General features: G+C 43.7%; 1 protein-coding gene across 5 annotated transcripts in view; it reads right to left on the reverse strand.

The window, feature by feature from the left end:
- Positions 1 to 1,143: 1,143 nt before the first annotated feature.
- Positions 1,144 to 25,862, reverse strand: part of LOC306787788 (neurobeachin-like) — a gene marked incomplete at its 5' end in the record, with an annotated part of 83,335 nt that continues 58,616 nt past the window's right edge. The window contains 40 exons of one of the 5 annotated variants that reach the window (XM_079283068.1): positions 1,144 to 1,861; positions 2,068 to 2,219; positions 2,614 to 2,810; positions 3,008 to 3,109; positions 3,244 to 3,414; positions 3,689 to 3,844; positions 4,084 to 4,155; positions 4,847 to 5,039; positions 5,710 to 5,799; positions 5,988 to 6,152; positions 6,291 to 6,443; positions 6,717 to 6,836; positions 6,956 to 7,096; positions 7,293 to 7,405; positions 8,483 to 8,598; positions 8,718 to 8,820; positions 9,181 to 9,298; positions 9,454 to 9,590; positions 9,908 to 9,940; positions 10,032 to 10,181; positions 10,283 to 10,407; positions 12,379 to 12,545; positions 12,667 to 12,775; positions 13,183 to 13,247; positions 14,706 to 14,767; positions 15,402 to 15,535; positions 16,502 to 16,621; positions 17,736 to 17,862; positions 18,677 to 18,831; positions 19,819 to 19,955; positions 20,678 to 21,039; positions 21,340 to 21,508; positions 21,608 to 21,676; positions 21,797 to 21,921; positions 22,136 to 22,316; positions 23,035 to 23,118; positions 23,582 to 23,605; positions 24,197 to 24,350; positions 24,536 to 24,753; positions 25,322 to 25,771. In XM_079283068.1, the coding sequence (XP_079139194.1) occupies positions 1,771 to 1,861; positions 2,068 to 2,219; positions 2,614 to 2,810; positions 3,008 to 3,109; positions 3,244 to 3,414; positions 3,689 to 3,844; positions 4,084 to 4,155; positions 4,847 to 5,039; positions 5,710 to 5,799; positions 5,988 to 6,152; positions 6,291 to 6,443; positions 6,717 to 6,836; positions 6,956 to 7,096; positions 7,293 to 7,405; positions 8,483 to 8,598; positions 8,718 to 8,820; positions 9,181 to 9,298; positions 9,454 to 9,590; positions 9,908 to 9,940; positions 10,032 to 10,181; positions 10,283 to 10,407; positions 12,379 to 12,545; positions 12,667 to 12,775; positions 13,183 to 13,247; positions 14,706 to 14,767; positions 15,402 to 15,535; positions 16,502 to 16,621; positions 17,736 to 17,862; positions 18,677 to 18,831; positions 19,819 to 19,955; positions 20,678 to 21,039; positions 21,340 to 21,508; positions 21,608 to 21,676; positions 21,797 to 21,921; positions 22,136 to 22,316; positions 23,035 to 23,118; positions 23,582 to 23,605; positions 24,197 to 24,350; positions 24,536 to 24,753; positions 25,322 to 25,771 (5,610 nt within the window). In that variant the 3' untranslated portion in view covers positions 1,144 to 1,770. Of the gene's footprint in view, positions 1,862 to 2,067; positions 2,220 to 2,613; positions 2,811 to 3,007; positions 3,110 to 3,243; positions 3,415 to 3,688; positions 3,845 to 4,083; positions 4,156 to 4,846; positions 5,040 to 5,709; positions 5,800 to 5,987; positions 6,153 to 6,290; positions 6,444 to 6,716; positions 6,837 to 6,955; positions 7,097 to 7,292; positions 7,406 to 8,482; positions 8,599 to 8,717; positions 8,821 to 9,180; positions 9,299 to 9,441; positions 9,591 to 9,907; positions 9,941 to 10,031; positions 10,182 to 10,282; positions 10,408 to 12,378; positions 12,546 to 12,666; positions 12,776 to 13,182; positions 13,248 to 14,705; positions 14,768 to 15,401; positions 15,536 to 16,501; positions 16,622 to 17,735; positions 17,863 to 18,676; positions 18,832 to 19,818; positions 19,956 to 20,677; positions 21,084 to 21,296; positions 21,509 to 21,607; positions 21,677 to 21,796; positions 21,922 to 22,135; positions 22,317 to 23,034; positions 23,119 to 23,581; positions 23,606 to 24,168; positions 24,351 to 24,535; positions 24,754 to 25,321; positions 25,772 to 25,862 lie in introns of all 5 variants that reach the window. The other 4 variants (XM_079283066.1, XM_079283069.1, XM_079283067.1 and 1 more) reach the window with 4 other exon arrangements.

Consider the following 25,862-nt stretch of genomic DNA (forward strand, 5'->3'; position numbering starts at 1 on the left):
AACTCACACATGTCGTATTTTACATCTTTGCAATAAAACATGAATACAATAGTTTTTAGGGTTTCATAGATCCAAAAATATTTAACCTTTTTTTGGATACGTAAGTTGAACCTGTCGATAGAGTATGTGCATGTGCGCATTTGATCAAGATGGCTTCACACATACAGTCCGTCTCAAATTTCATCCCCTCTCCTCCTTCCTTCCCGCCTCTATCAGCTACAGAATCATGATATTGCTTACAACGGTGAGGTTGTAAAACCTAATAATCACACATGAGCTCAACGCTTTAAATACAAACATCAACGCACAAATAATCCCGAAGGGGAAATGGACCTAAACAAAATGGCAGCCGACCAGAAAGAACCAAGCTAATAAATAATGATGTGTGATTGGTGCAAAGTGCAAATACAAAACAAACTTTTACATTGATTTGATTCTCTTCTTTTAAATAATCAACAAATGTGGGTAAGTGAAGGTTTCCTTTGCGCTTTCAGTCATATTCAGCTGATTAAGTCTCCCACCAAGCTTGAACCAAGACTATATGTACATATTTGACAAAACAATCACCAAATATACAAAGGAAATCCCGTCAGTCTTGTGTTTGTCATCCTTGGTGGCACTGGCACAAGACCTCTTCATCATTACCATCTCTGACACTGCCGTTATTATCATCAGTCTCGTCAACATTATAATAATTATTACACAATATTTTACATACAGCAAGTCATTAATAAATTAAAGGTGATAAGCGCAGTTTGTGTAGTGAAAGAACATGTCGGCTCTGAAGGACGCAGAGCCTTATTTACATAAGAATCAGATTTAACCCCGCTGCGGGTCAAAGAAACGTTTGTTTAATTCACATTATAAAATCAAGTCAAATAAGATCAAATCAAATCAAATAAGATCAAATCAAATAAGATCAAATCAAATCAAATAAGATCAAATCAAATAAGATCAAATCAAATCAAATAAGATCAAATCAAATAAGATCAAATCAAATAAGATCAAATCAAATAAGATCAAATCAAATAAGATACAATCAAATAAGATCAAATCAAATAAGATCAAATCAAATAAGATCAAATCAAATAAGATACAATCAAATAAAATGATAACCCCAGGCAATTTTTCAAGGGTGAATTTTAAGATCAAGCCAAGAGCACCGTTTTTCTTCTTTTTAAAGTAGTGGGTGGGGCGGGATCATTTCTGACCATTTCTAATCAGCTTAGACACGTTGAAGGAGTCTTAATTTACAGTCCACCCAATAATTCGCAGACTAAACTCCCCCCTCAAATGAAAAGTAAAAAACAATATTGATAAAGAAGAAATAAAAAGAGTATGAGGGAAAACAAAACTCAGTTCTTTGTCTGTGAAGCATGAAGCGTACCAGGAACAGTAACTGCACCGGTCCTGTGAGAGGGACGGGTATGATCGACCTCTACCAGGTCAGCTTGACTTGCTCTTTTTCCCCATTCTGCGGTCTATTTTACTTGCAGGTTTTGGTGTGTATCTTCGGGCTATTATGTGTCTGTGGCTACCCACGCGTGTACGTACACATATGCACAGAGGAAGTTATTTCCACCAGCGCTGCCGCATCCTCAAATCAAGTAAACTTCAACAAGGGAATGGAGCCTAAGGTCCGGTACTTGTTATTCCTTCCTCTCGGTACCTTCAGCCTCCCCCACGTTGCAGACACAAAGCAGAATGCTTCACCTCCTCTACCTCTTGTTCTTCTCGCCTCTCTCCATCCTCTTCCTCACGCTGTCCACCTCAGTACCTGTTCTGGTGTTCGTAGTGCCAGCGGTTGAAGTCTATGTTGAACGCCACAATGCTGCCAGACGCCATGCCAGTGATTAGAGTCCTGAGGGCAGAGCACACAGAACGTCACACCTGCAAACCAAACTATACACATAAAATACTTCTTTTTTTATTGTACATTTCCCTAAATAGCGGCCCCATTATTGATCATTCAATATTCTCTGCTGCCTACAACAGTACTCTTTAAAGAAAAGGTTGCACTGTCTGCTTCTTCCCCTCCCTGTCCGAGTGGCACTCTGTCTGTTTTACCTCTGGTCATGGGAGAGGTCCATGGCACGGATGCCTGCGTCACAGCCTGGATAGATGTAAAGCTGTTTGAAGTCGCATGCCTGCCACACTTCCACAACTCCATTATCACCTCCTGTCACCAAGTTCTGTCCGTCGCTGCTCAACAGGATCGCCTGGAGGCGAAAAAAAAAAGAGAAAGAAAAGAGAGAGCAGTCAATGGAGGCTCAAGGGCTCCGGTGTGTTGTACAAATGTATATTGCATTGTTTATGAGTAAATATGGGTATAATTTAAGTATGTGGCGGCTGTGGCTCAGTAGGTCGTCCACTAATCAATCGGATGATCGGCGGTCGATCCATGGCCTCCACACTCTGCATGTTGAAGTGTCCTTGGGCAAGATGCTAAACCTCAAACCCCGAGGCTGGCACATTGTATGAATGCCTGCATGTGAACGGGTTAATATTGATGCAGCGTAAAGCTCTTTGAGTGGTCGGGAGAGTCCAGTTGCCATTTATTCATGCGTGAATATACCACAAAGAATATTACAGTATTAACTCCGACAGCCTTACCCGTGTGGAATCGTTGACCTCCATTTGTGCCAGCAGTTTTCCATTTATGCTGAAGTTGCAGAAGCGGCCTCTCTCATAGTAGATGATGCAGTGGCCCTCGCTGGACACTGAGATGAGGCGAGGCCGCTGACACAGCTCTGGCCCCTCCAGGGCCCTAAGCAGGTCCCCTGTGATGGTGTGGACCAGGCACGGGCCCTCTGAGGAACGAGACCGAAGCAAGATAGAGAAGAATATTCTTTTAGTTGCACATGTTGGGTTTTGGTGAAGTTAGCCCAAATGTTCTGAGGTCAGTTATCAATCTATTTGTTTTGAAATATCAGCTCAAATTCTGGAAACTTTGTGAAAAAACATAAAATGCAAAATTGTAATTTCTCTTAGGCACAGACACACAAACCTTTAGCCCCACTGATGACCAATCCTAGCTCTGCACAGACAGACACACACACCACCTCGTGGTCGTGTCCTGTCAGTACTGCCCTGGGAGCGGGATAGTCACCTGGAAGAAACAACCAAGTTAGAGACACCGTAAACCTCCCTCTGGGAGCCGTTGTTTTGTTTTCTGAACTCATTTCTGAAGTAGGAACTGAGGCAAACATTCACACATGTTGTTTCCACCATGTCACCACTCACTGTTGTTAGGGTTGTCCCCAATAATGTGGTGTCGTCCACTCCAGTACCACAGAAGAAGAGTGGCATCCCTGGAGCCTGACACGATGTAGCAGTCTCCGCCGATGTAGGACTCTGATCTGGCCAGGCACGTCACGACATCCCAGTGGCCAAAAACGATCTGGGTCAGTTTTCCTGTGGAGAGGAAGACGCCGAAGTTAAACAAGCAGGTTCGTGACCACGGTGTCGCTAATATCTCTGGACCGATAAATACAGAAATGTACTGTATCTAAATATCCCCATGATTAATAAATCCAAACACAAATCTAAATAAATTGCAATGATTCATGATCCACTTTCAAACTAGGACCGCTGACAGAATCACAAATCACAGCGTTAATAAGGAGCGAAAAGTACATGTTTACTGTACTCAATGCTCAACGTGTCTCATTAATAACAGAGAACTTACCAGTTTCAGTGGAGTAAACACGGAAGCTCTTGTCCCAGAAGCCGCAGACCAGGATGTAGCGGTTGTCGGCAGTAACCACAAAACAGTGCGTGTTGATTTGGATGCTCTGGTCCACAAGGTCAGTGATCTGACGCTTGTTCACGCCTGAGTTGTTTGCTACATGGGAGCACAAAGATGTCAGTAGGTTAATCAGGGCATACGAAGGCAACATGGTTCACAAGCTGCAAGCTAACTCCCAACCTTTCCTGATATTTCACCACTCAGTTAGTTTTGCAGCCTGCGTCTCTGCAATACATGCACATAAATGCCCACTGTATCATGAGATGTATTGACTCAAGTCCCATTACTTGTGTCCTTAATGTTAGCATCATGTCGAAAGATGTTTGTGCACTGACCTATGAGAGGGTCCATCTCAATGGGTAGATGATGAGCCTGCTCTAGGGAGTATCCTGGAGCTCCACGGAGGCCTGGAGGATATAAGGGTCAAACATCACAGAGAGTCACACAAGCACACGTCATAAAACGGAGGAGGATAAATACTCAACTGCAACCTCTCACATAATCCCCTGGTCGAGGGCTCTCTGATGAAAGCACTGATGCAGGATTATGTAAAAAAAAACAACGCCTCAATAACAAAAGTCACTTGAGCTGCCTTATGACCCTCCATAATTACATTACCACAGTTCATTAGACCCACTCCACTGTGCTAATGAGGTTATTAAAGGTTAATTGAGGATTTGATGAACTAATATTTCCATGTCAACATGTGGGTAAAATAAGAGTAAACACTAATATAATACAATAATAACAATAAATTGGCTCTATAACTACCACTGAAATGAACTAACATCTCACTACAGGCTCCCACGGTCTTCATTTCATAGCTATTGATCATATTATTATTATGCGATTGATATGAATATATTTCTGATTACACCTTTAATTATTCATTCTATAAAATGTCACAAAAATGTGAAAAATGCTCATTACAATTTCTCAGAGCCTAAAGTCATGTCGTTAAATTGCATTGGTCATGGAACCAGCATGTGTTTGGTGTTTTTCCTTGATAAATATGCTTTGTTCTCCATACTGGTGCAACTCGTAAACTTGCAGAACTGAGGATCCATTTCCAGATGATTATTTCTGTCATGCACTCACCGACTGTGTTGTGCCAGCGGTTGACGGCAAACAGCCGGCTACATGTGACGGTGACGGCTGCTGGTATGCTGAGGTGGGGGAGCGTGTTGGCTGCGACGTGAGTGACGGGGGAGTTGGAGGGGAACTTGAGCACCATGATGACGTCCTGCTGCATCTGATCCTTAAACATCAGTGGGCTCTGGGGAAGGAAACACTGGTGAGACAGACAGAGAAAGAGAGAGGGACAGAGAGGAAGGAGAGGGCAGAGCGGGGGAGGGGAGGGGAGGTTCGGGGGAGGAAGGAGGGCGATGGAGACGGAGGCAGAGGGAGAGACAGAACAGATGGGACGGAGGGAGGGAAGGAAGGGAGAAGGTAGATTAGTGGGAGCACAGGGTCAGAGCAGGTACACACACTGAGGGGGGCTCGAGGCCTAGAGGAGAGGAGGTGGAGGCACTGGTTGGCTGACAGGTTTGGGTTGACATGGATGGCTTTGATCTGAAGACACTGAGGCCTTGTTCTGCTGAGGGTAGCAGGGAGGACAGAGAGGCTAAAAGCAGGGCAGAACTTGCTTTGAGAAATGCATAATTACATGAACTTGTATGTAATAAAACCTCTAAATTGGTATAGAGGGATAAGATGTGCTATGAATATGAAAAATAAACCTCAACCTGCCTATAAAAATGAGAGAGATTGTGGAAAAACTCTCTTCCCGTTCCCAAAGTGAACATCGTCTCAATAACAACCTCTCAATGGAATAACATTGACTGAGGGAACATGCAACAAATAGGTCTGTATATTTCTGTTGTGTTTTTCAGTAGGTCTGCAGCTGAGCTCGAATATGTGAGTTTATTTATTTTAAAGCACACACGTCAAGGTATTCTCACCAGGTGCATAGCGGAGGAGCGAGGCGGGTGTGGCTCGATCAGCAGCTGGGAGGGGATCTGACCACACGCCTGAATCTGGCACTCAACCACCTACAGTCGGAGAAACAGAGACGGGGTTAACAGAGGAGAGGAAGAGGAATTATCCGGAAACTATTCATCTCAGAGCTTTACATTTTTCATCGATCGGATGAGACGACATGAGGAGACGGCACTCTCTATCACGGGGAATCACGGGAGATTTCTGCATGCATTGTCGATGCGTTGTCATAGACACCAACCTCACGTTGCGCAGCATCTGCATTGTCTAGGTTGATTGCTCCCTCATAGGACAAGAAGTTGAACACGTTGAGAGATCGTACTGCTTCTGGCCCTCGTTGCTTGTAGCCAAATATTAGATCAATCCACTGGTGGAGCTGGCACGACACAAACTCGCTCTCCAACGCCTGGTTGAAGTAACAGGCGCAGAGAGAGGAAGACAGAGGGTCAAGAATATGTTCAGTGTGTCTCGAGGAGACATAAACAGAAGGATCAAACTTTTCTTTTAGCTTTTTTCATATTCTAGAAGAGACTTTGTCTCTCACCATCCGGTTAATGCGGACAAAGTCTTCAGGTTTCTTGGCCCAGGCGGGAAGCTCCACGTCACACGCAGAAACTCCATCATCACGCACCCCGAGCTCGTACTCATTACTGTTGACGAACATCTCGGGCAAGTAGTAGAACTCTGGGATCAGCTCCTGATGGACGCGGCAGAAACACATTTTAAATTACAACAAAAGTATTACTTTGCTGAAATAAGTAGATTTTACAACACTCCATTTCTGACCCTTTAGGATGAGATCATTGAGGATATGTGAATGTCAGATCTCTTCAAATTAAAACTCGGTTTCTAAACAACTTTCGGTGCTTCCTGTTATTGTGTTTTCAGTTGTTTGTCTCTATGCTTAAGTGTTTTGCACTAATCTTAACGCTTCAGTAGGACGTTCCTTCGACCCATCAGGAATAGTTACCTTGACATCAGCCGTGTCCCTCTGGCAGTTCCTCCACGAGCAGCCGATGCCAGAGAAGGCTCTTTCCGGATTGTCGAACTTGTTATCGTTAGCGTTGAGGAAAAACGTTGTAAAGGGCTCCTGCAGACACACACATAGACAAATCCATTGAATCCAGAAGCCTTGGGTCTCTGCCGTGTGCTCAAGCGGCTCTCTGGCGGTTAAAGTCTGTAAGCGTGTGAAGTTCAGCCGCTGCTTACTATTCTGAGCATCCACATCAGGGTTGAATGAGCAGTGGAGTACAGGGTTGTATAGTGGTGAGGAGGCGTGCTGTCGTCATCCCACGTCTCGTAGCGCTCTGCATAAAACGCTGCTCGCTTGGGATTCAGGGCACCGATTGGCTGGAGAAAGCACGTCATATATTATTCTTTAAAACAGGCAACACATATCTGTAGGACGAGGGGAGGCAAGGAGGAATCCATGGTGTTATTACGTGGCTTCAATTTGACTTTTACCCTCCGTTTGGGTTTATAGCATCTTCTTTGTAGCATACGTGAAATTCATTGGAAAAAGTGCTGTATGTCAGAGGGCTCTCACCTTGGAGAGGTCTCTGAAGTTGCCAGGTAGAGTGAGGTCGAGCTCCTCTGAATCAAAGTTGGTCAAGACCCAGGGGAAGATGGGGTACTGGTTCAAATCATTATAAGTCCTCCCTGCAGAGACAAAAGATGGATGGAAGAACATTATTCCATTATAGCCGTGTCACAAGATGGTCCCATATGACAACAGGCGTTATAATTGGTCTGTGCATTACTACATTAGTTTGGGTTTTACACTGACACATTTTAGTGTGATCCCCTGCTGGAGTCTGAGCTGAAAGACTTTCTGGTGAACCTGCATGATTACATCTGATTTCATTCGTAATCCGACCCGGTGGTAACGATGACAAACATTAAGAATAACTATATATAAACAGCCAATTCTCACCCTTATGGTCTTGTTTTCCAATGCAGGTCATATAAAGTCATCAGTATTAAATTGATAAACACATTTGAGTTTCATAACCGGTTAAAAGTTCCTCTCAGTAACTTTAATACATGCTCCAATATGCGTACTGTAAACTGCAACATAAAAACTTTTGCTGTCAATTTTCCGGCTTCAAAACCTCCACGCCTCACAAACGAGGCTGAAACGTTTAATTGATGAGACTAACTTCTTGATGCGAGCAAAGATTAAGTGCTAGACTGGTGTTACAATTACACGGACTAAGGTTTTATGTCAGTGTGATAAAAGACATTCCCAACAGGGAGAGGCGTAAAAGCTACATGTCAAGTATATGTTTAGGTTATCAGTGGTTGCCATTCATCTACAGCAGATGTGTATTTGAAGCTCCTTCTGTGTTTCTATTACATACATATATCAAAAGCTACAAAAGGTTTATCTTATTCAAATCTTCCAGGTTCTTTATCTGGTCTCTTCAATTAAGTATTTTTATACATTGGCTTATCTATTCATGCACATGGAGAGAAATTTCTGGTTGTGCAGTTATTTTTGAACAACAAGAACCGTCAGAGCAACCAGATGAGGTTACATGAGTAAAATCGTCACAGAAAATGTCAACATCACACGGTGGAAAGAGAGACAATGAAGGAAACAGGAAGCATTCTCTCAAATGATTAGATGGTTTGGTCTGAGAACAAAGATGGCTGTATTAGACTAACTGTTCATACATGATTTAGAGGCTAAGATCCACAATAACGTCCTGAAATGTGATTGAATGTGGACTTTACCTGCAATCGTGTTGAGGAACATGAGGTACTCAAAGTTGGAGATTTCTCTCCTCTGCCAGCGCTGAGTCATGTTGGATGACTTGAAGAGCTGACGAGGGGTGGCCAAGGAAATCCGCCTGGGACACACACGCACACACACACACACACACATTGAAGTTCCTTTCTATCACACCGGGAATAAATACCTCTCTAATACACCATAGTGGTGGACCAGCTGATTATACCCTGCACCTACCTGGCCTGTGGCAGGCCGTAACTCGTTCCTACACCAACCCGTGGGAGACTGTAGACCACCCGTTTGACTGTGCCCTGGTCAGGGAAGTTAAACATCACAGACGCTGGAGAGAGGAGGAGACAAGGTATGGTCAATAAACATAATCATTCACCATGACAACTACTGTTGAACTGGTACCAAACAGCGTATACAATACTTCAAAGTGGTGACATTAGTATGGGTGGCTGCAATGCAATATAAGACGAGAGCCCAGGCAGTGTTAGTGCTCTTCATCTGCACTATAGCAGACAGGACAGAATCACTGTAATAATACTTAGGATAGCAATGATGCTATTCTAATGTTCTTCATGATATGTTGTACTCAATACTTATTGCTATGAGACGTATTTCAAACACCAATTGAATATCTGTTTCTAAACACGTTTTACCATTTTTAATGCCAATAAGAAAACTGCAGACTTACTTCTGTTGGCCATGAAGACCTCGAGTCCGGTATTCTGCAGCAGGTAGCGTCTGGAGAACACGGCTCGGATCTCACTGAACATCCATTTACCATGCAGACCCTCTGAGTAGGCCAGTACCTGTTGAGGTTCGACATCCATTGAAAAAGACATTTTAACATAAAGACATACCTACAAACGAATCCCAAATGAATTAGATCAATGAGTGAAAAGCAGAAAGTAAAAAAAAACGTGCAAACTTTTTTTCTGCAATACAGGACTACAGCTTGACTTACTTTAGCGTCAGTCGTCTTGAATGTAGGATCCTCTTCGTCCACCTCAAAGTAGATCTCAGTCGTAGTGATGGACAGAGTGCCTCGAGCCACCACCACCGGAGCCACCAACTGAGCTGGAGTACTCAGAACCACCGGGCCTGGGGAGACATGATGTATTACTCATGCAGGCATTCATAGCACTGACAGGCTCAAGGTGCATCACACACAACAGACAATTAATTATTACACGTTCTGTGAAAGAGTAATTTCATGTTAGTTAAGTTGATTATTTATTTGCTTCTTCTACTTTGCGTACTATTGTAAACGAACCACCAGGTGGGTCAGAAGTCAGAGAGGAACCACTGGATTAAATAAAGTGTTTGCATCAGTTTTTAGTAAATTATGACTTTTTTTTCTTGAGTCAGATAAATCAGCTGGATGGTTAGTGCAGCTGCAGAACTTTCGAATGACTTGCCTTTGGAGGTAAAAAGTCTTGGACGGAAACGTACTAAAAACAAGAGTCATAGACAGTTTACTGTTCATTTGTACTGTAGCATGGTGAATGTGTGTGTGTGTGTCTTTATGCGAGTGCATCTTACCAGCAAGGTTATCGATCTCTTTTTCCTGCAGCAGGCTGACAGCGTCATCGTCTCCCTCCAGCATTAACTCCGCCTCTGGGTTCTGCGTGACCACTGATTGGCTGCGGAAAGTTTTCTTCGACTTCAGCCCCTCCTCGTCTTCTTCTGAACCTGTTTTGAGTGCGTTTGTAATCGTGCATGTAAGGATTGAGTGTATGCAAAAAGCATATCATGCCAAGTACACTATGTTTACATTCGTACACATCACTGACCGTATTCCTCCAGAGCTTTGAGTGACACATCGGCGTGAGTGGATCCAGAGGCATTTCGCACAAATCTCCGTCTCCTCCTCAGGTCGTCCTCCCAGTAGTCTAGACGCCAGAAGTCATGTAATTGGCTGAAGACATAAAAGAAAAGGAACACAGACGAGTAATTTCATTAGTGGGGGGGGCAAACAAGGTGCGCATTTTGGGACTTTTCCCTCAAGTTTTTTCCAATAAAGTTTAATTGACAATAAAGTTAATAAAGTTTGAGTTGAAGCTGAAGTTACATTTGAAATTGAATACAGTGAAAAAAGATTCCTCTTTATTGGGTTAAAGGGTGGTAATTGAACTCTGCAAACACAAATAAATGGCTTAAAGATAAAAGAAAATCGTAATCGCCCTGTTTGTATTTCGTGTCGCAATGGTAAAGGTAGCGTAATGCATTAGCTGACAAGGAAACTATTAAAGAAGGAAGGGTCATTACGTAATCGTGACAGCATTATAATGTTGCATTAATACCATTCTCTGGTGCCAGTTCTATTAAAGTGAATGGGGCGAGCATGGCTTGTCCCAGTGTAACCCACCATATCTGTGTTGTTTCACCTCTGACTGAAAAATAACACATTATGTGATGTTTTTTTAATCGAAATGTGCGTGTTTGTTTTCCTCGTTATTGGTCTCCAAACAGATCACGGCTCTGTCCTGCAGCTACATAGAGCTCAACTCAAGATATTACAAGACCATGTTACATGACCAAACTATTATCGCTGACCAGACTGCAAATATAACCTGACAAATGAATTAATGGCTCCGATTATAACTGTCTGGACTTAATGACAGGGTCGGTCAGAGGAAGGTAAACATTCTTAATTGGCACTCGATCGTATGCTAATGCATTCAATTCCATGCAAGACATCTACATGATGAACTAGCACACACATAGGTCATGACAGCAATTACGCTAGAGAGGCTGTAACATTCACCAACACCGCAGCGGCCCCGTCTGTTTCTTTTACACTTTCACAATAATCATTTCTTACCAATGTTAACGGTTTTATCTCCAAATGAATGCAGATATTGTTGGCGAACGTTAGCTAAACCCAGATTGTTGCATATATAATTTGGCGATTACAATAAAATGAAATAAAATGAAATATTATTGAGAGCTGACTAACGCCAGGAAGTAAACTTGGACCAAAGCTGTTCTCGTAGCAACCCAATGGCAATAAAAAGATCTATAGAGCCACGGTGATTTATGAAGAAAACAGATGAAAAGCCAGGTTTAGACAAGCAAGTGTGGTTGAAATTCTCAATTAGAATTATATGCGAATGTACACAAAAGTAATATAATCGAGGCCAGAGCACTTCAGATGCAATTAAACTTTCTTTTTTTCATCCGAGTGCAAAAGGTGTTTGTCAACAGCATACACGTTGTGCCAAACAATTTACTTAATCAACAGTGAGGTGAAGAAGTCAGGCTTCAGATGCCGCATGTCACGTGCTCTCAAAAATCACATGTCCTCACCCAAATCTGGTGACAGATCTGGATAACAAGCAATGATTGATTTACTGTGAGTCTGTGAGTGCACTAAATGAGGAGATCAGTCCAACACAGCTACTAGGCAGCAACGATGTGAGGATTCAGCTGTCGGTGTGTGCTGAAGTCGATGTACCATAAATTATGTTAAACGAGACCTGATTGCTTCATGAAGCCTGCTTTACACGGAACATGTCATCTTTTATAAAAGTCTATATTGCAGCACTGATCATACCCACGATGTGGAAACTTTTTCAGAAATAAGATTGTCTCAGTCTGTGATGTGAAGCTGATGCTACTCTACTGGGTTCATGAATTTATGGTGTAAATGATCCTACTTTTACACAAATACAGGAATAATTTACAGTGGTGGTGTGTTATAGTGATGGCCGGTGCTCACTTAATAATCCCTGCACATACTGATGACATTGTCTCATTATATGGAAGAAGTGCTCCATGTGCACTCAGCCGGTGTAGCGTCTGCTGTCAAATGACATCGCGAGGAACAACAACCTAAAAATGTCCCAGAGCATAATTTGACATGAAGTTCCACGCATCTCCCCCTCACCTCTGTGACATTGTCCCCCACGCTCCGTGCTTATTGGTCAGGATGTTGAGGATCTTCTGTTTCAGCTGGTTTGCGGTCACATGATCTCTGTGCTTGGCGGCGCTGATGAGGTGATCGCACATTCTCTCCTCCTCTTTCCGGTCCGCAGCGTACTGGGCACAGTTAGACTGCAGGAGAGCGGGAGGTGAAATCCGTGACAACAATGAGCGTTACACGTTAAGACACTTCATGTGACTGTTTACCTGCAGGCACGTATCATCATGTGTATCACATGTATCATGTCGTTACCTCAAATTCGGCATGTTTGTGTACATCCTCTGCCCTCTGTCTGTTCAGGATGAACTCAGCTTCATTGGCAACACGCACAATATGATCCTTCATGGCGTGGCACAGAAGTCTGGTGAGGGATTGAAGAGAGCGACAAACATGACAGGCAATAGAAACACCTCCATTTACAAAAAAACGACAGGGAATGTAAGCAAGTTTCCATCAATGTGGCAACCTTTTCTAAATGACACCAATAAGACCTGTCCATCTGCTGCTGAAGCTGATGTATGTATGGGAAAACAGATGTTTTTAAATGTCGCTTCCATTTTTTTTGGATGGATATTCATCTTTTTTGAGTTGTACACAGTTTGGAGTAAAACAGGCACTGTGATTATACCTGGACAAATTAAAATTTACACTTATATGCACTGTAACGATTTGACTTCCGACTAAACTCACATGGCTCTATCAGACCCAATCACCTGTAGTTGCTAAGCGCTGATAACAGTGTTGTTGTTAATGTGTAAATCACTTTACCTTCCCTCGTTGATGAGCTCGATGAAGGCCAGTCCAGCGTTCTTTTGAATGGAGTTTTGCCACTCCTAAGTGCAGAGGATGCATCAGAATTAATATGGTTGGGGGTATGGGTGTGTCATATGGAATCGAGACACTTCCTCACAAAAATTCTGTGAATTCAATCTTGCCACAAAGCAATCCTGCTGATCAGTTTGCAACATTGTCCACAATGGACGAATGAAAGCTGTGTATGGTTACCAGAGCTATGTGGGTATACACGATATAGTAAAATCCCTTTGTCAGCGGTTTCACAACGGTTAATCAGCTGATCAACATGTAAGAAGCGGCTGTGAATACAGAGAGTTAAGAAATTGCTTTAGTCAAGAGAAAATATAAATATTCCCGTCATATACCAACATTATTGTAAAGGTGCATTAGCACAAAACTGCAAAGAATAAGGAAGAAGAAACATCTTAAGAGCTTTCTAATGCACCCGTCCGCCTAAGAGGACGTGTTTAATGTGTCTGTGCATATTAGAGGGGAGACTTCTGAGCGGGATGAGAGTGTTGCTGAAAGCCTCAAAATATCAGAGCTCCATTAGCCCCACTAGCTCTCAAGGCCATGTGGGACCATCTCAGGTTACACCCGCCCCATCCAGAGGATCGATATCTGGGCTAGGGTTCGCTCTCCTGGGCATCTAATGGAAGACAAGGCCGGAGCCAGGGGTAACACTATACATGCTGACGAGCAGCCGGGCAGGAGAGTGCAGGGGAGGAGAAAGGAGAGGGAGTGGTGAGAGGACGGGGCAGTGTGGAGAGTGGTAGAAGATGAAAGCAGTTTCCACCGAAATTGGACCAGTAAAGCAGTGATGGTATGGTAGATGATGAAGCAGTAAGAGAGTATAATGTGGAGACCACAGTAGTGGAGTTGAAGAGAAAAAGGAAAGGACCGAGGGGCTCCTCTGAGGAGAAGAGCTCTTAGAGGCAGCCAACGAAACTGACTATAGTTGGGAGACCGACTTCATAATGTAAAAGAAAAAGAAGACTGGTCACTTTGTAGTGGTAAGTCCCTCTCTGTTGTCACCTTCTCTTTAAAGTGTTATTACGTAAAATAAAGGTTTTGAATGGAAGTTAGACAAATGACCCCAAAAACATCAATTAAGCTGTGATGCTTATGTGATTTAATTTAGTTTAGTAAAATCGAGTCAGAAACGTTGATGTGCATGTGATTGACATGGAAGAGTATTTGTGTGGCCTTGCTATTGGTGAGGGAAAACTATGGTGTGATGATAGCAAATACAGAAAGTCAATATTATATTACATCCGCAATGCGCTGATTACATCGTCAACACTGCCTCGCAGGGCACGTCCATAACGCAACAGCTTCCCGTGTGCAGCCGACTCCAAAAACACAGAGAGACTTTCAGAATGGGTTCGAAACGAGATAAATGAAGGATGACTTTGTCAGGCTCAGGAGCAAAGTGGATCATATGTGTGAGGACGGTAAACAGAGAGATAAGGGAGGAGAGGTGAAGGGTTACCAACCTGAGAACAGAGCAGCATTACGAGCTCCACCACAGACGTGCTAGACTTCATGCACACCAGACCTGCAGTACAGAGACACACAGCACAGTCAGGAGCCTCTCTTCCTTTGTCTCTCACACACACACACACCGCCGCGAGACACAGAAATATCATCAAAGAATACACTGTAGTGTCAGTGGTTTCTGCTATTGTACACAGTAATCGTAGTCAGGTTTATAAAAAAAAGCATGCCACAGAGAAGACAGGAACAAACAGTAGAGAGAAAGATGAGAAAGGAGAGAGTGGGGGAGAGAGGAGAGGGAGCAGGAGGAGAGGAGAGGGAGAGATCAACATTGAGACAGTGGATCACAAAAACAGGACACCAGGAAGCAGGTGGGCAGAGGGAGGGAGCATCACATTTAGTACAATCTGTAATACCAGGAGTATAAATACCATTAAATAATCTGATAGCTAGCTGTTTTGAAAATAGTAGTAATTACTGACTTCATACCTGCTTGACGGATGAGTGAAGCAGCCAGCTCAAAGACACTCACCCACTCATTCACTCACTCTCAGCCAATCACACAGCAACACGTCACTCGCGTCCGCTCACTTTCTCTCAAGTCTTTGTCATGCACACGGATCGCGGTGAGGGACAGTGAATGGGAAGACTCCACAGAGAGACGCCAGTTAGAAAAAAGGAGCCGTGTACAGCACCTGTACCTTCTATGAGCAGTTCCTGCCCATGGCTACCCAGCAGCGTCCTGGACAGGAAGGGAGCAAAATCCACAAAAATCTCCCTCAGCAGGGGCGCCACTTTCTCCAGAGCGCGCTCCAGCTTGGTGGTGATACTGTGGCGGAAATAAGTCAGAGAGAGATGAAGGGAATAGGAGTGAAGATAAGACAAAGCAACATACAGATGACCTCAGAAGAGCATGTGAGGAAAAACTCAGGGGATATACAGTAGGTGAGGAAGGGAGCGAGATAGAAATGAGTAGAGATAGGTGAGAAAACGGGAGGGGGGGAAAGCACAGGACAAATTACACAGGAGAAGTAGAAAAATGTCTGAAATGAACACAGAAGGCACAGAATTAAAGCGTATGTCATGATGGTTTGGTATGGAAGCACTATGCCTGGGTTAGTGTAAGTAAGGAAAGGTTGATGGTTATATAGTTTTAAGGCTAATCGTTAATCAACAACATTGTTGGATGGGTGAAGCTGGAAGTGCAGTAAAAGCTAAAACTGCACTAGAAAAATATTGAATGAATTCTATCTTGACTTGCTACACATCTGCATGTAAGCGCCTTTGTTTGTGCACAAGTGTAGAGTACGTGCAGAGTAAAATACTTCTATGTTCAGTTGACAGATGGAGAAAGTAAGGCAAGAAGAGTATACAGCCAAGCAGACTAAAATATGGAGCCGTAGAAGCATGTGGCTTCTGAAACAGACCTGGGTCACTGGGCTACAAATTCTTATTTTTGCTTCAAGCATGCTCAGAGTAGCAGATGGGTGACATTTGCAAAAAAGTACAACGACGATTAAAACAGGACTGCTATCATTTTGCAACAAGTGCTGCTACAAGTTATTTGCAAAGACAGTTTGACTCAGGTCTGCTCTTGAGACAGCCATGCCAGAAGTACAAAAAACACGATGTGATGCTAACTGTTGAAGCTGTAAGCAAAGATTGTCTGTCCTTCCTCCCATGGCATTCTGGGAACATTTGGTAGTGGATTGGGCGCAGCAGAGGGTGTGTGGTGGAGGTGGGGCATGAGGGGAGGGGTGGGGGGGTCATGGGGGGAGGACGGGTATCTCCTTGCCTAAAACACTGTCCTGCATCTCGGGGAGCTGCCTGGAAGCCTGCCAGAGAGCTGAAAGACTTGAGCTCAGGGGGCGTCTGACCGCTGCGCAGCGCACACTGCGCCACCTCACAATAGGCACTGCAATACAAACCACACACATACAGACACACACACACTGATTAAAGAACACATGCACACGCACGCACGCACCCTCTCACATGCGTGTGCACGTAACTAACTGCACACGTCATTACAAACTGTCTGACGTGTCTAAGGAGAGAGAGCACATTGACAGAAATGTTACAGTACAAGCTGCTACAATGTTCAAAGGAATTATGAATGATTTCTTATTGTAATGCTATTTCCTAATTATTAACATTATGGCAGATCAACTGCTACTTTATTAGCGAGCGTCAGATGTCTATACAGGGTATGGAAACACAACTAAAACACAGGTTTATATTTATGACAATCTCATTTACATGTTTTCAAAAAAAGTAATCCAGCGAGACGGCTGATATTTTCACACTCGACAGCATATTGTTATTGTGACATTAATTTGTGACATCAGTGTGATGTCAGGGATGAAGAGCACCACAGTGCAGACTGGGTGAGATGTGTGGGTGGTATGCGTGCAGAAAATATGAATGTGAGAGTTACCACAGATGGAGTAGTTTTACTATCTTTCAGAAGAATATTATTATTATTCGTCGATATCAGCTTTAAAGAGCAATTTTGGAATCAGTCCAATATCCTTTTCATGGCTGAGAACTCAATGTGGAACTGCCATTTGTGTGATTTTTGATTCCCAGTAATTGTCACCCAGCACAACTGTCAAATTTGCAATGAAAGTTTTGTCTTTTGGTTTAAAACGTGGTTATTTATTCTAACATGTCAGCATCTCCATTGTACCTGACATTCTCATATACAAGTGATTGTGATTAATTGAGGTATTGTTACCGTGGCCTCAAAAAGCATGTGGGTGCACCCCAGTTGTCCCCAATCTAACCCTGCTGCATAATATCAGTGATGACTGTGAGAGTGAGCTGCTTGTGAGAATACTGTTGGAATGATGAAGACCTAAGTGTCAAGTAAAAGAGGGACAGGAATGAAGTGGGAAAACGACAGGCACTCAAGAAAACAGACAAATCAACGTAAAAACCAAAAAAGCCAAAGAGAGGAAAAAAAAAAGAAGAGCGGCAGGAAAGTGAATGGCTGAAGCGATAAAGAGCTTTGTCATTAGAGCTCTGACCTCATATTCTCCATTGAGTCTTCTGGCATGGGTGCCACCGTCTGCACCGCTGGCAGGTTCTTACTAGTCGCACCGTTTACAAACGACGAAGAGGAGGAGGAGGAAGAGGAGGCAGAGTCTGTGGCACCTAGACAGGACAGAGAGAAGGGAGAGTGATGACAAATAAGACAAGCATTGTTGTAACATGAATCAAGCGTGACCAAGGTTATCGTGCAGGATAACAATAAAATAAATGTATGAAAGTCCCGGTCGGTTGCGGCCAAATTCAATTTGGACGTGCTGCTGCTGCTGCTTGTCCTCCGGTAATGGCCCCCATTTGTGAAAATAGCTTTATGATCAATATACAGAATCCACTCCAGGGAACAAATCCCTTCCTTCTCCATTATGCATGTACGATACGATGAATCTGCTGAGTACGACGCTGCATGGAAACAGCACTGATCTGCATCTCAGCTGATGTGTATTTGATTCTTGTCTTGTTCTCAATTTATTTTAATTTAAGACCATATTTGTTTGATTGTTGCAGTAGCAAATGTTTGAAGGGTACATCTGTCCGGCATCGGAGAGTTCCCCGACTTAATTTTCTTGCCAATGGCCAAGATATTTAACACTTGCTGTACGGTCTGCAACTTCATTGATCTGGAAATAGTCTACAACTAACCATGAAAGCATGTGCTGGTAAAATCGGTTCAGTTTGTGTCTATTCTGGTTGTTAAAGAGTTTTCCGATGTCAGAAATAACTCTCTGCTTCATGGAGCGGTCTTTGAATTGCTGGAGGCCTTTCACACAAACAACTTCGTCATACTGCGGGGTGTCTGTCTGCTGCCTCTTCCTTAAATGCACAGTAGATGCAAAAATGGTTAACAACATCCAAAGATATAGATTTAGACGTGGTGTGAACAGCATATGTGTTTGTACTGTAAGCGCACTATATCTCTCACCTGTAGTGTTGATCATGCTCTTGGGTGTTGCGGTTGCAGATGCAAAAATGTTGGGTGTGCTGCCGGCAGTAGCTGCTCCGCTAGTAGTGGGCGTGCCCACCGTGTTGACTGACAGGCTGCCAGGTGGCGGCTTTTTGACTGGAACCATTACACTCCTGTAAGAGGTGGGACACAAATAAATACATACATACAAGCTTGGAACTAAAGTCTAGGGAGTGTGGCCACACAGCAGCGATTGTTTAGAAGAACTAACAAATGCAGTTTGTTCGTAACTACGTATTTGCAATTCATTTCTATGAACCAGATGTATCACGCCTGTCTGCATGGGCTTGACAAATACATCCAGGGGACATCTGGGAAATGGATATGGAGCCATTGGTGATCTATTATGCACACTGTCTTCAATCAATAGCTTAGCTCTCAAGGACTGCCACAGAGCAGGATCAAGGAGACGAAGTGATGCACAGAAGATACAAACAGGTCATCACTCAGTGGAGAGTCTATATGTTAACACTTTTGGACAAGCGAGGAAAATTTCATGTCATGTCCGATTACTTTATCATTTTGCAACAATATCTCTATCCCGATAAGATTTTACTCTGACAGTCTAAAATCAGTCCAGGAATGGGAAGTAATAATGACATCAACAGCGTCTTAGTCATGTTTTATTAATGTAGTGTCACTGCCAGTGAAAAGATTGTTTTTCTGTTTTCAAATTGAACACTCAAAATGAACGTGTCTATTCACAAACATGTAGCGCTCAGTCAACGCAAGAAACAAACAAGTCTTTGTGCAAACTTCACATTTTATTTTTTCTTATCTGTGCATTTCTTTGAGTTTTACTAAAGAAATCAATGTGACTGCTGGCAAGTAAAGAACATTGTGTCAGTTTTTAAAAGTTACCATCCAAAGGGGAAGGTCATTTTCTAAATGCTAATCAATTGATTGATTTCTGTGTCCATTGTTTTTTCAAAACTGATGATCAGCAGTGTGACAAATAGCAGTACAGTAAAACGCATCACCACAAGATCAGTATTGGCTGGATAAATGGATTAATTGATGGATGTGTCAGGCTGCTGATGACTCTGATATGGCTGTTTGGTTGTCTGCCTCTCGTAGGTCAAACACTAACTGGGTCTAACCTGTCGAAGGAGTGGAACTGCATGGGCAGCATGGGGTGTGTCTTCAGGGCAGGGTCGGGGTGATAGGGCGTCGGCCCGGACTCCTGTCCCAAATCCCCGCCGTCAACCGGAGCCGCCACCAAGCTCTTCAGGATCTCCTGCATTTCAGAGAGAACAACCCATCTGGTGACTACAGGACACAAGTTGTGAGGAGTCCAACGGCATGACAAATCTCTGGCTGTTTTTTTAACTTTCTTAACTGAATGTATATGCAGGGTTCATACAGCGTTTAAAGAGCAAAATACAAGCACTTTAAAAGTACCTGAACCAAAAATGTACAGACTCTTGAATTCTTTGTCATCGTATATAAGGAAAATAAAGTTGATAGAATTCCTTTGTACCCACAGCAATCAATGTATATTTGATATTTTATGTAATACGACGACAGGATTGTTTAATTTCAAATATGAAAAAGTTTTGCTTTACACGAGTGATTGTGATGAAAATGAAGCATATTCCTAACCTTGAAAAGAGAACTGTTCAAATGAAGCATTAATCCAAACTTTCAAGACTTTCTATGAACCCTGTATATGAGTAAGAACAGTGCGCATGTTTTCATGATACATAACTTTAGACTGCACAACCTCACTGAAAGTTGCATTCCTGGAAAAACACTGACCCTATTCAGACCTGGCATGAAAATCTGTCTTCAGGTGATCAACCACGACCACACAGCTACAAATACAGATGTGGCTTGATCAATAAAACCAGATTTGAAATTGTTCAAGGATACACAGGACATCAATTGGACCTGATGTATTATCTCTGGATACAAACAGCCAGGTCTGAATGGGACACACACACACACACACACACCAACCTTGACATTGATGCCTTTGTTTGTTTGGCTGATGCTGGAGATGGACGAAGGCGGGGCTTGGCTGTTGGGGTTGTGGGGAGAATCCAGAAGGCTCTCCTGTGACCTCCTAACATCAGACAGACTACACAACAGATCTGTGCCTCCGACCCCACCCCCTCCCCCCATGTCTCTGTCTCTATCTGTCTCTCTCCCCACCAGGCCAAGGCCGAGCCCCAGGCCCATCTCCGAGCCGTTCAGGGATCCGGCCACATGGCCCTCCTCCCCGATGCCGGAGTCTGTGTGGGGGAGGCCAGCCCGTGGAGAGTCGTCCGCGGGGGTGGGGGTCTGTTTGTCACGGTCAGAGAAGGCTGTGGACGGGTGCTCTGGAACAAAATCACAAAACATCGCGTTTCTTTTTGTAAACTGCCTTGCCAAGAATATTCCACAAGATATTGTCTGTTTTTATTCATTCTCGGCTATTTTCTCCTGCTTGTAACCTTCATTTCTCTGTCAAGTAATACCCATCTTTATTCTTCCTTCTATTTTACATCCTCTAATTGTCTCATATTCTTGACAGAGGTATTGTTTTCACGATACAAATGCTACAATGATGAGTCACCACCAGCCCATCAAAGATTACGCTCTCATGTTGAGGATGTTGCACAAAGAAAAACAAGAATCACCTGTACTGGTTGGGGAGTTTATCTCGTGGCGGATGCTTCTCCCTGATAGGCTGGTGGACCTGCCGATCTCTCGCTGGGGTTCCAAAATGTCCCGGTACTTCGATACCATGAGAACTGAGATAAAGTAGACGACTGCCAGCGCCAGAAACTGAGCCTGCTTACTGTCGTCCTACGGCACAATAACACACACACACATTCATTCAGTGAAGACAACACACAAACAAAATAAACTTGGACGCACTAAAAATACACACAAACACGTGCTTACCACATCTCTGAAAACCACAGCTCGAAGACGATTGATGTCTACATCCTGCAGGAGTCTGTCCGGATCCTGCTAAATATGGGAGACAGAATGTCAAATGTGGTGCGCTATGCATATATGCATTTTTCAGTGTCCGTTTTAAAGTGCTTTGTGCATTTGATTTGAGTGTGTGTGTGTGTGTGTGTGTGGTACCTTGCCGGTGGTGGAGGCACTGTGGAGGCTGTCCTGTGACTTGCTGCTGGTTAAGGAGGACTTGCAGCTTCGTTCTCTCTGTCTCTGCCTGCACTCCAGACAGTTCCTCACTGCCACGCAGCACACTGATGGACGCAGAGAGATGAAACCTGTAAGTATTTCATACCGGAGCTGGCTTTTTTTCATATAATAGCATTTATTTTAAGAAGAAACAAGTGGGTATAATTCTTGCAAATAATTTATTGGCTCCTTTGAGGTACTTTCGATGCAGCCCTAAAAAAGGCCATGAAGCTGTTTGTGAGTCTAACGCCAAACTAAATACATCAAACTAGAACACACCCAGGCGGAGGCATTGCCTCATCAGCCCTCCTGACGACATGTTCTTCTCTGCTTCAATCTCGCTGAAGTTGAGAGAGCTGGCGAACACCAGTACGTCCACCATGGCCATGAGACGAGACAGGAAGGTGACCGCTGTCTCTGAAGACATGCCCTGTGTGGCCTCAATGTTCTCCAACTCCGTCTGGAACAGGGAGGATAAGTACACACACGCTTGCCAGTTATTTATTGACATCATAGCATGTAAACACAATGAACTGGATGCTCTTTCCCTGCTTTTAGAAAGGTGGCGAGATCCTGTAGCATCATCTTTTTCTTTTTTGACATAAAAGTATCCTTTAGAAAAGGTATTATCATCATGTCTTACATGAGCATGACCACAACGGACATGGCTGCTTGTACCAACAAACAGGTCAAGCAACCGTGAGTATCATGCTGCTTAAGTGAAATACATACTTATATGATGAAATCTGACAACATGAGGTGTTCTACACAGCACACAGGAAGTACAGCCTGATGACACACAGGTAATGGTAACAGTGGGATCGTGACAGTAGCAGTGTACAGACTAGCCTAATCAGCTCGCCCAGAACGTATCTCATGGAAAAGTAAACACAGTCGCCTTTTGTTGACACCAACCAAAGTATGAAATGTTCAGTATATCTACATTGACAGTAAATGTGAGGGCAGCAAAGCAGGGGTTAAAACTTGCAAACCAAGTGTGCGGTTTGCTGTGTCTCTGCTTCAGTAAGCAGGATGTGCAGGGCTGTGGAGAGTCGACAAAGTGCAAGCATCTGGGGGCTCGTCAGAGCAAGTCAGACACACAAGGTGAGGACAGAGGGACTTGGGTTGGTGCTCTTAGCTCTTCTGGTGATGGTGGGAGTCTTAGGGTCTTTACGCACCTCTCCCCCTGCGCCTCCTCCCCCAGGAACAGGGGTCACCTCCTCTCCCTTTGACCCCCTCTGGGGTACGGCTCCTCCTGCCTTCTTCAGTGTTGATACAAATGGGACAGGCTTAGCAGATGCAACCCCGAGGACTTCTGGAAAACTCTCATGCTTTTTCTCTCATAAATCATCTATTTTCACCTCTAAATAGACCTTCTCAGTCTCATATTTCCGATTATCGATCCGGCCTTTTAAACTTTTCTTTCCCCCTTATCTGTATAATATTCTAACCACTTTAGAATATTATACTAAATGTACGTCTCTATACAAGGTGTATCTAGTTCAGTATACCTAGTTCCTATAACTTTAAGAGCTAGATACACTGAGACAGAGAGGTCAATAGATACAAACAGTATAAGAGGGAGTATTGATTAGCAGCAAAGAAGCACAACAAATAGAAACACTATGGAAGCCAGACAAGCAAGGTTTAGTGTCAGTCACAATGGTAAATAAACCAGAACAAAGTATTAGTAGAATAGAAAAAGAGGAAGAAACTGCAACTTACAGTGTTGGCACTACTCTTAGAACTCTGCACAAATGCAAAAACAGACAAAAACAGAGACAAAAAAGACAAGAAAATCCACAGAATACATGTAACACAGAGAGGAAAAGAAAAAAGGAAAGATGAATAAAGTAAATAGATTATCAAACTGTCAAATGAAATAGATTGTTAATTAAAGGATAAGAACAAACCTCAAATAAAGATTAAAATATTGCGCAAGAAGTGTTAGATAGGCAGTTTAATGGAGATAGATGAGAGGAATCCAGAAAATAATTGTGAAAGTTTAATTAGTTTACTCATTTTTCAATTCAAGGCCAAACGAAACAGAACTTTTTGCAAGTATAAAATCAAACCTTTTAGATTTATTGGGCAAAAATAGATTTTTTTGATCTGTTATGATTTTACTTTACTTACTTTTACGAATGATTTAACCTATTCAATCATGCAAGATAAACGCTGCCCTGCGCTTGGGGGAGGGGGGGGGGGCATCAGATTCAGCAGGTCCTTAGAAGTCTGTATTAGGGTTTAACACCTGAGCTACAGCCTACAGGCCTATGAGGCAGCTGTTGACCTGCAGTTTTCCCTCCCACCACAGAGGTGCAGAGTAGAGCCACTTACAGAAGGGGAGGTGGCAGCAGACAGGAGAGGCAGGATGCCTCCACAGGCGATGATGATGTTGTCCACCATCTGAGAAATGAGGTGGATCGTGTTGTGGACAAAGATGATGTTCTCATTGCTGTTCACAAAATCCATAACCGACTTGGTGGAGTGGCTGAAATAGAAGATAAGAGTTGGACGGAACGATACAAAAATACAGTTTTGGGACAAATTGAGACATCACAGGTAACACGTCACTTTGTGAATATCCTCAGTCTAATCTTATTTTCAATACATGTGTGATCAACACAGAAGCCCTGAAAACCAGGCATGAGTGCGAGTAGTATTAGCTTAGCTCACCTCCTCCACACATGCACGTCAGTCTCCAGGGCGAACAGCAGGTCGGTGAGCAACCTCTGGTGCATTGGAGACCACTTGAATTCTGGGATGCGGAACATGGTCGTGCGCGGGCCGGGGCTGAACTGCCGGCGCTGCTCCTCCGTCATGGGCATGCCCCTGAAGCCCAGATCAACGCGTAGGTCCCGCTCCAGCTGGGCTGCTGTACGACCATGGAGGGCCTGCAACATGGTGGGGGCCAAGACCTGGTCAGCCAGCTTTCAGTACGTCTCTTACTTGTATACGCATATAAAACTTGGCACGCATACAGTTATATTATATTTCATAAGAGAAACTACAGATGACTCTCTGGGACTTTGTGTTCTGTATTCCCTGATTCAGTAGAAAATTAGTTCATGTGTGGGCAGCCACTCTGCTTTTCTGCTGCTTTTTACGCCAATCAATACACACACACAGCAAACTCATCGGGGTAGCGGTGGCCTTAAGGCTGGAGAAGAAGGCTTGTGTTCGGTTTCAGTTGAAAGTGAACAGAATGATGCAATATGTACTTTTGTTCTGTTCTCGTTTCAACATCTTTTACTTTTAAAACCAGGTATCTTTATATTTTTTGACAAATAAACAAATACACTTTTTACAATATGGGCAAATAGCTGCGACCGTTGAGACCATTACAGTGTAGAAGGATGCACAGTTGCAGCCCACAATCAGGAACATTAGAATAACCTCGAAACGTACTTGCAGACTTGTGTGAACAAGATAAATCAGACACGTGTACACACGTAAACACACCTGAGTGGTCGCAGTAGTTTGGATCTTCTTCGCGTCCTTGTCTTTCCCATCATCTGACCTCTCTGTATCAGAGGTGGTGCTGGCTGTGTCTCCCCCAGTCTTAAGTCCCGCAGCCTCTCCCTCTGCCCCGGCTGTGCCCTCTCCCTCTGGGTAATCTGCTCTCGATGTTCCCTGGATCTGGGCTTGGCTCTCAGCCTGAGCAATAGAGCTGATATCAGCAAGAGGGCTTTGGATCTTGAAGGGCCCGTCCTCTAGAAGTTCCCCAGAAGTGTGGCTCTGGGTCTGCGTTAGATCAGAGCCGCAACTCGTCATGTGGGCCAGCAGGCTGAGGTCATCACTGGCGCTGGTGGTGGAGTGAGCCGGGACTGGGCCGGATGGAGTGGGCTGGTCTGTGCTCGGCAGTACTAGGGGGTCTGTGGCTGCCAGAGCTGGAAGAAGCTTCTCGTCAACCTGGAAGTGATGAATAGGGTAATCAAAAATGAAAGAACATTAAGGCATTAGAAAAAGTCTAAGATGGACAGAAAGCAGTAGACTGATTGTT

Source organism: Melanostigma gelatinosum (genome assembly GCF_949748355.1).
Source record: "Melanostigma gelatinosum genome assembly, chromosome: 14".
NCBI lineage: Eukaryota > Metazoa > Chordata > Actinopteri > Perciformes > Zoarcidae > Melanostigma > Melanostigma gelatinosum.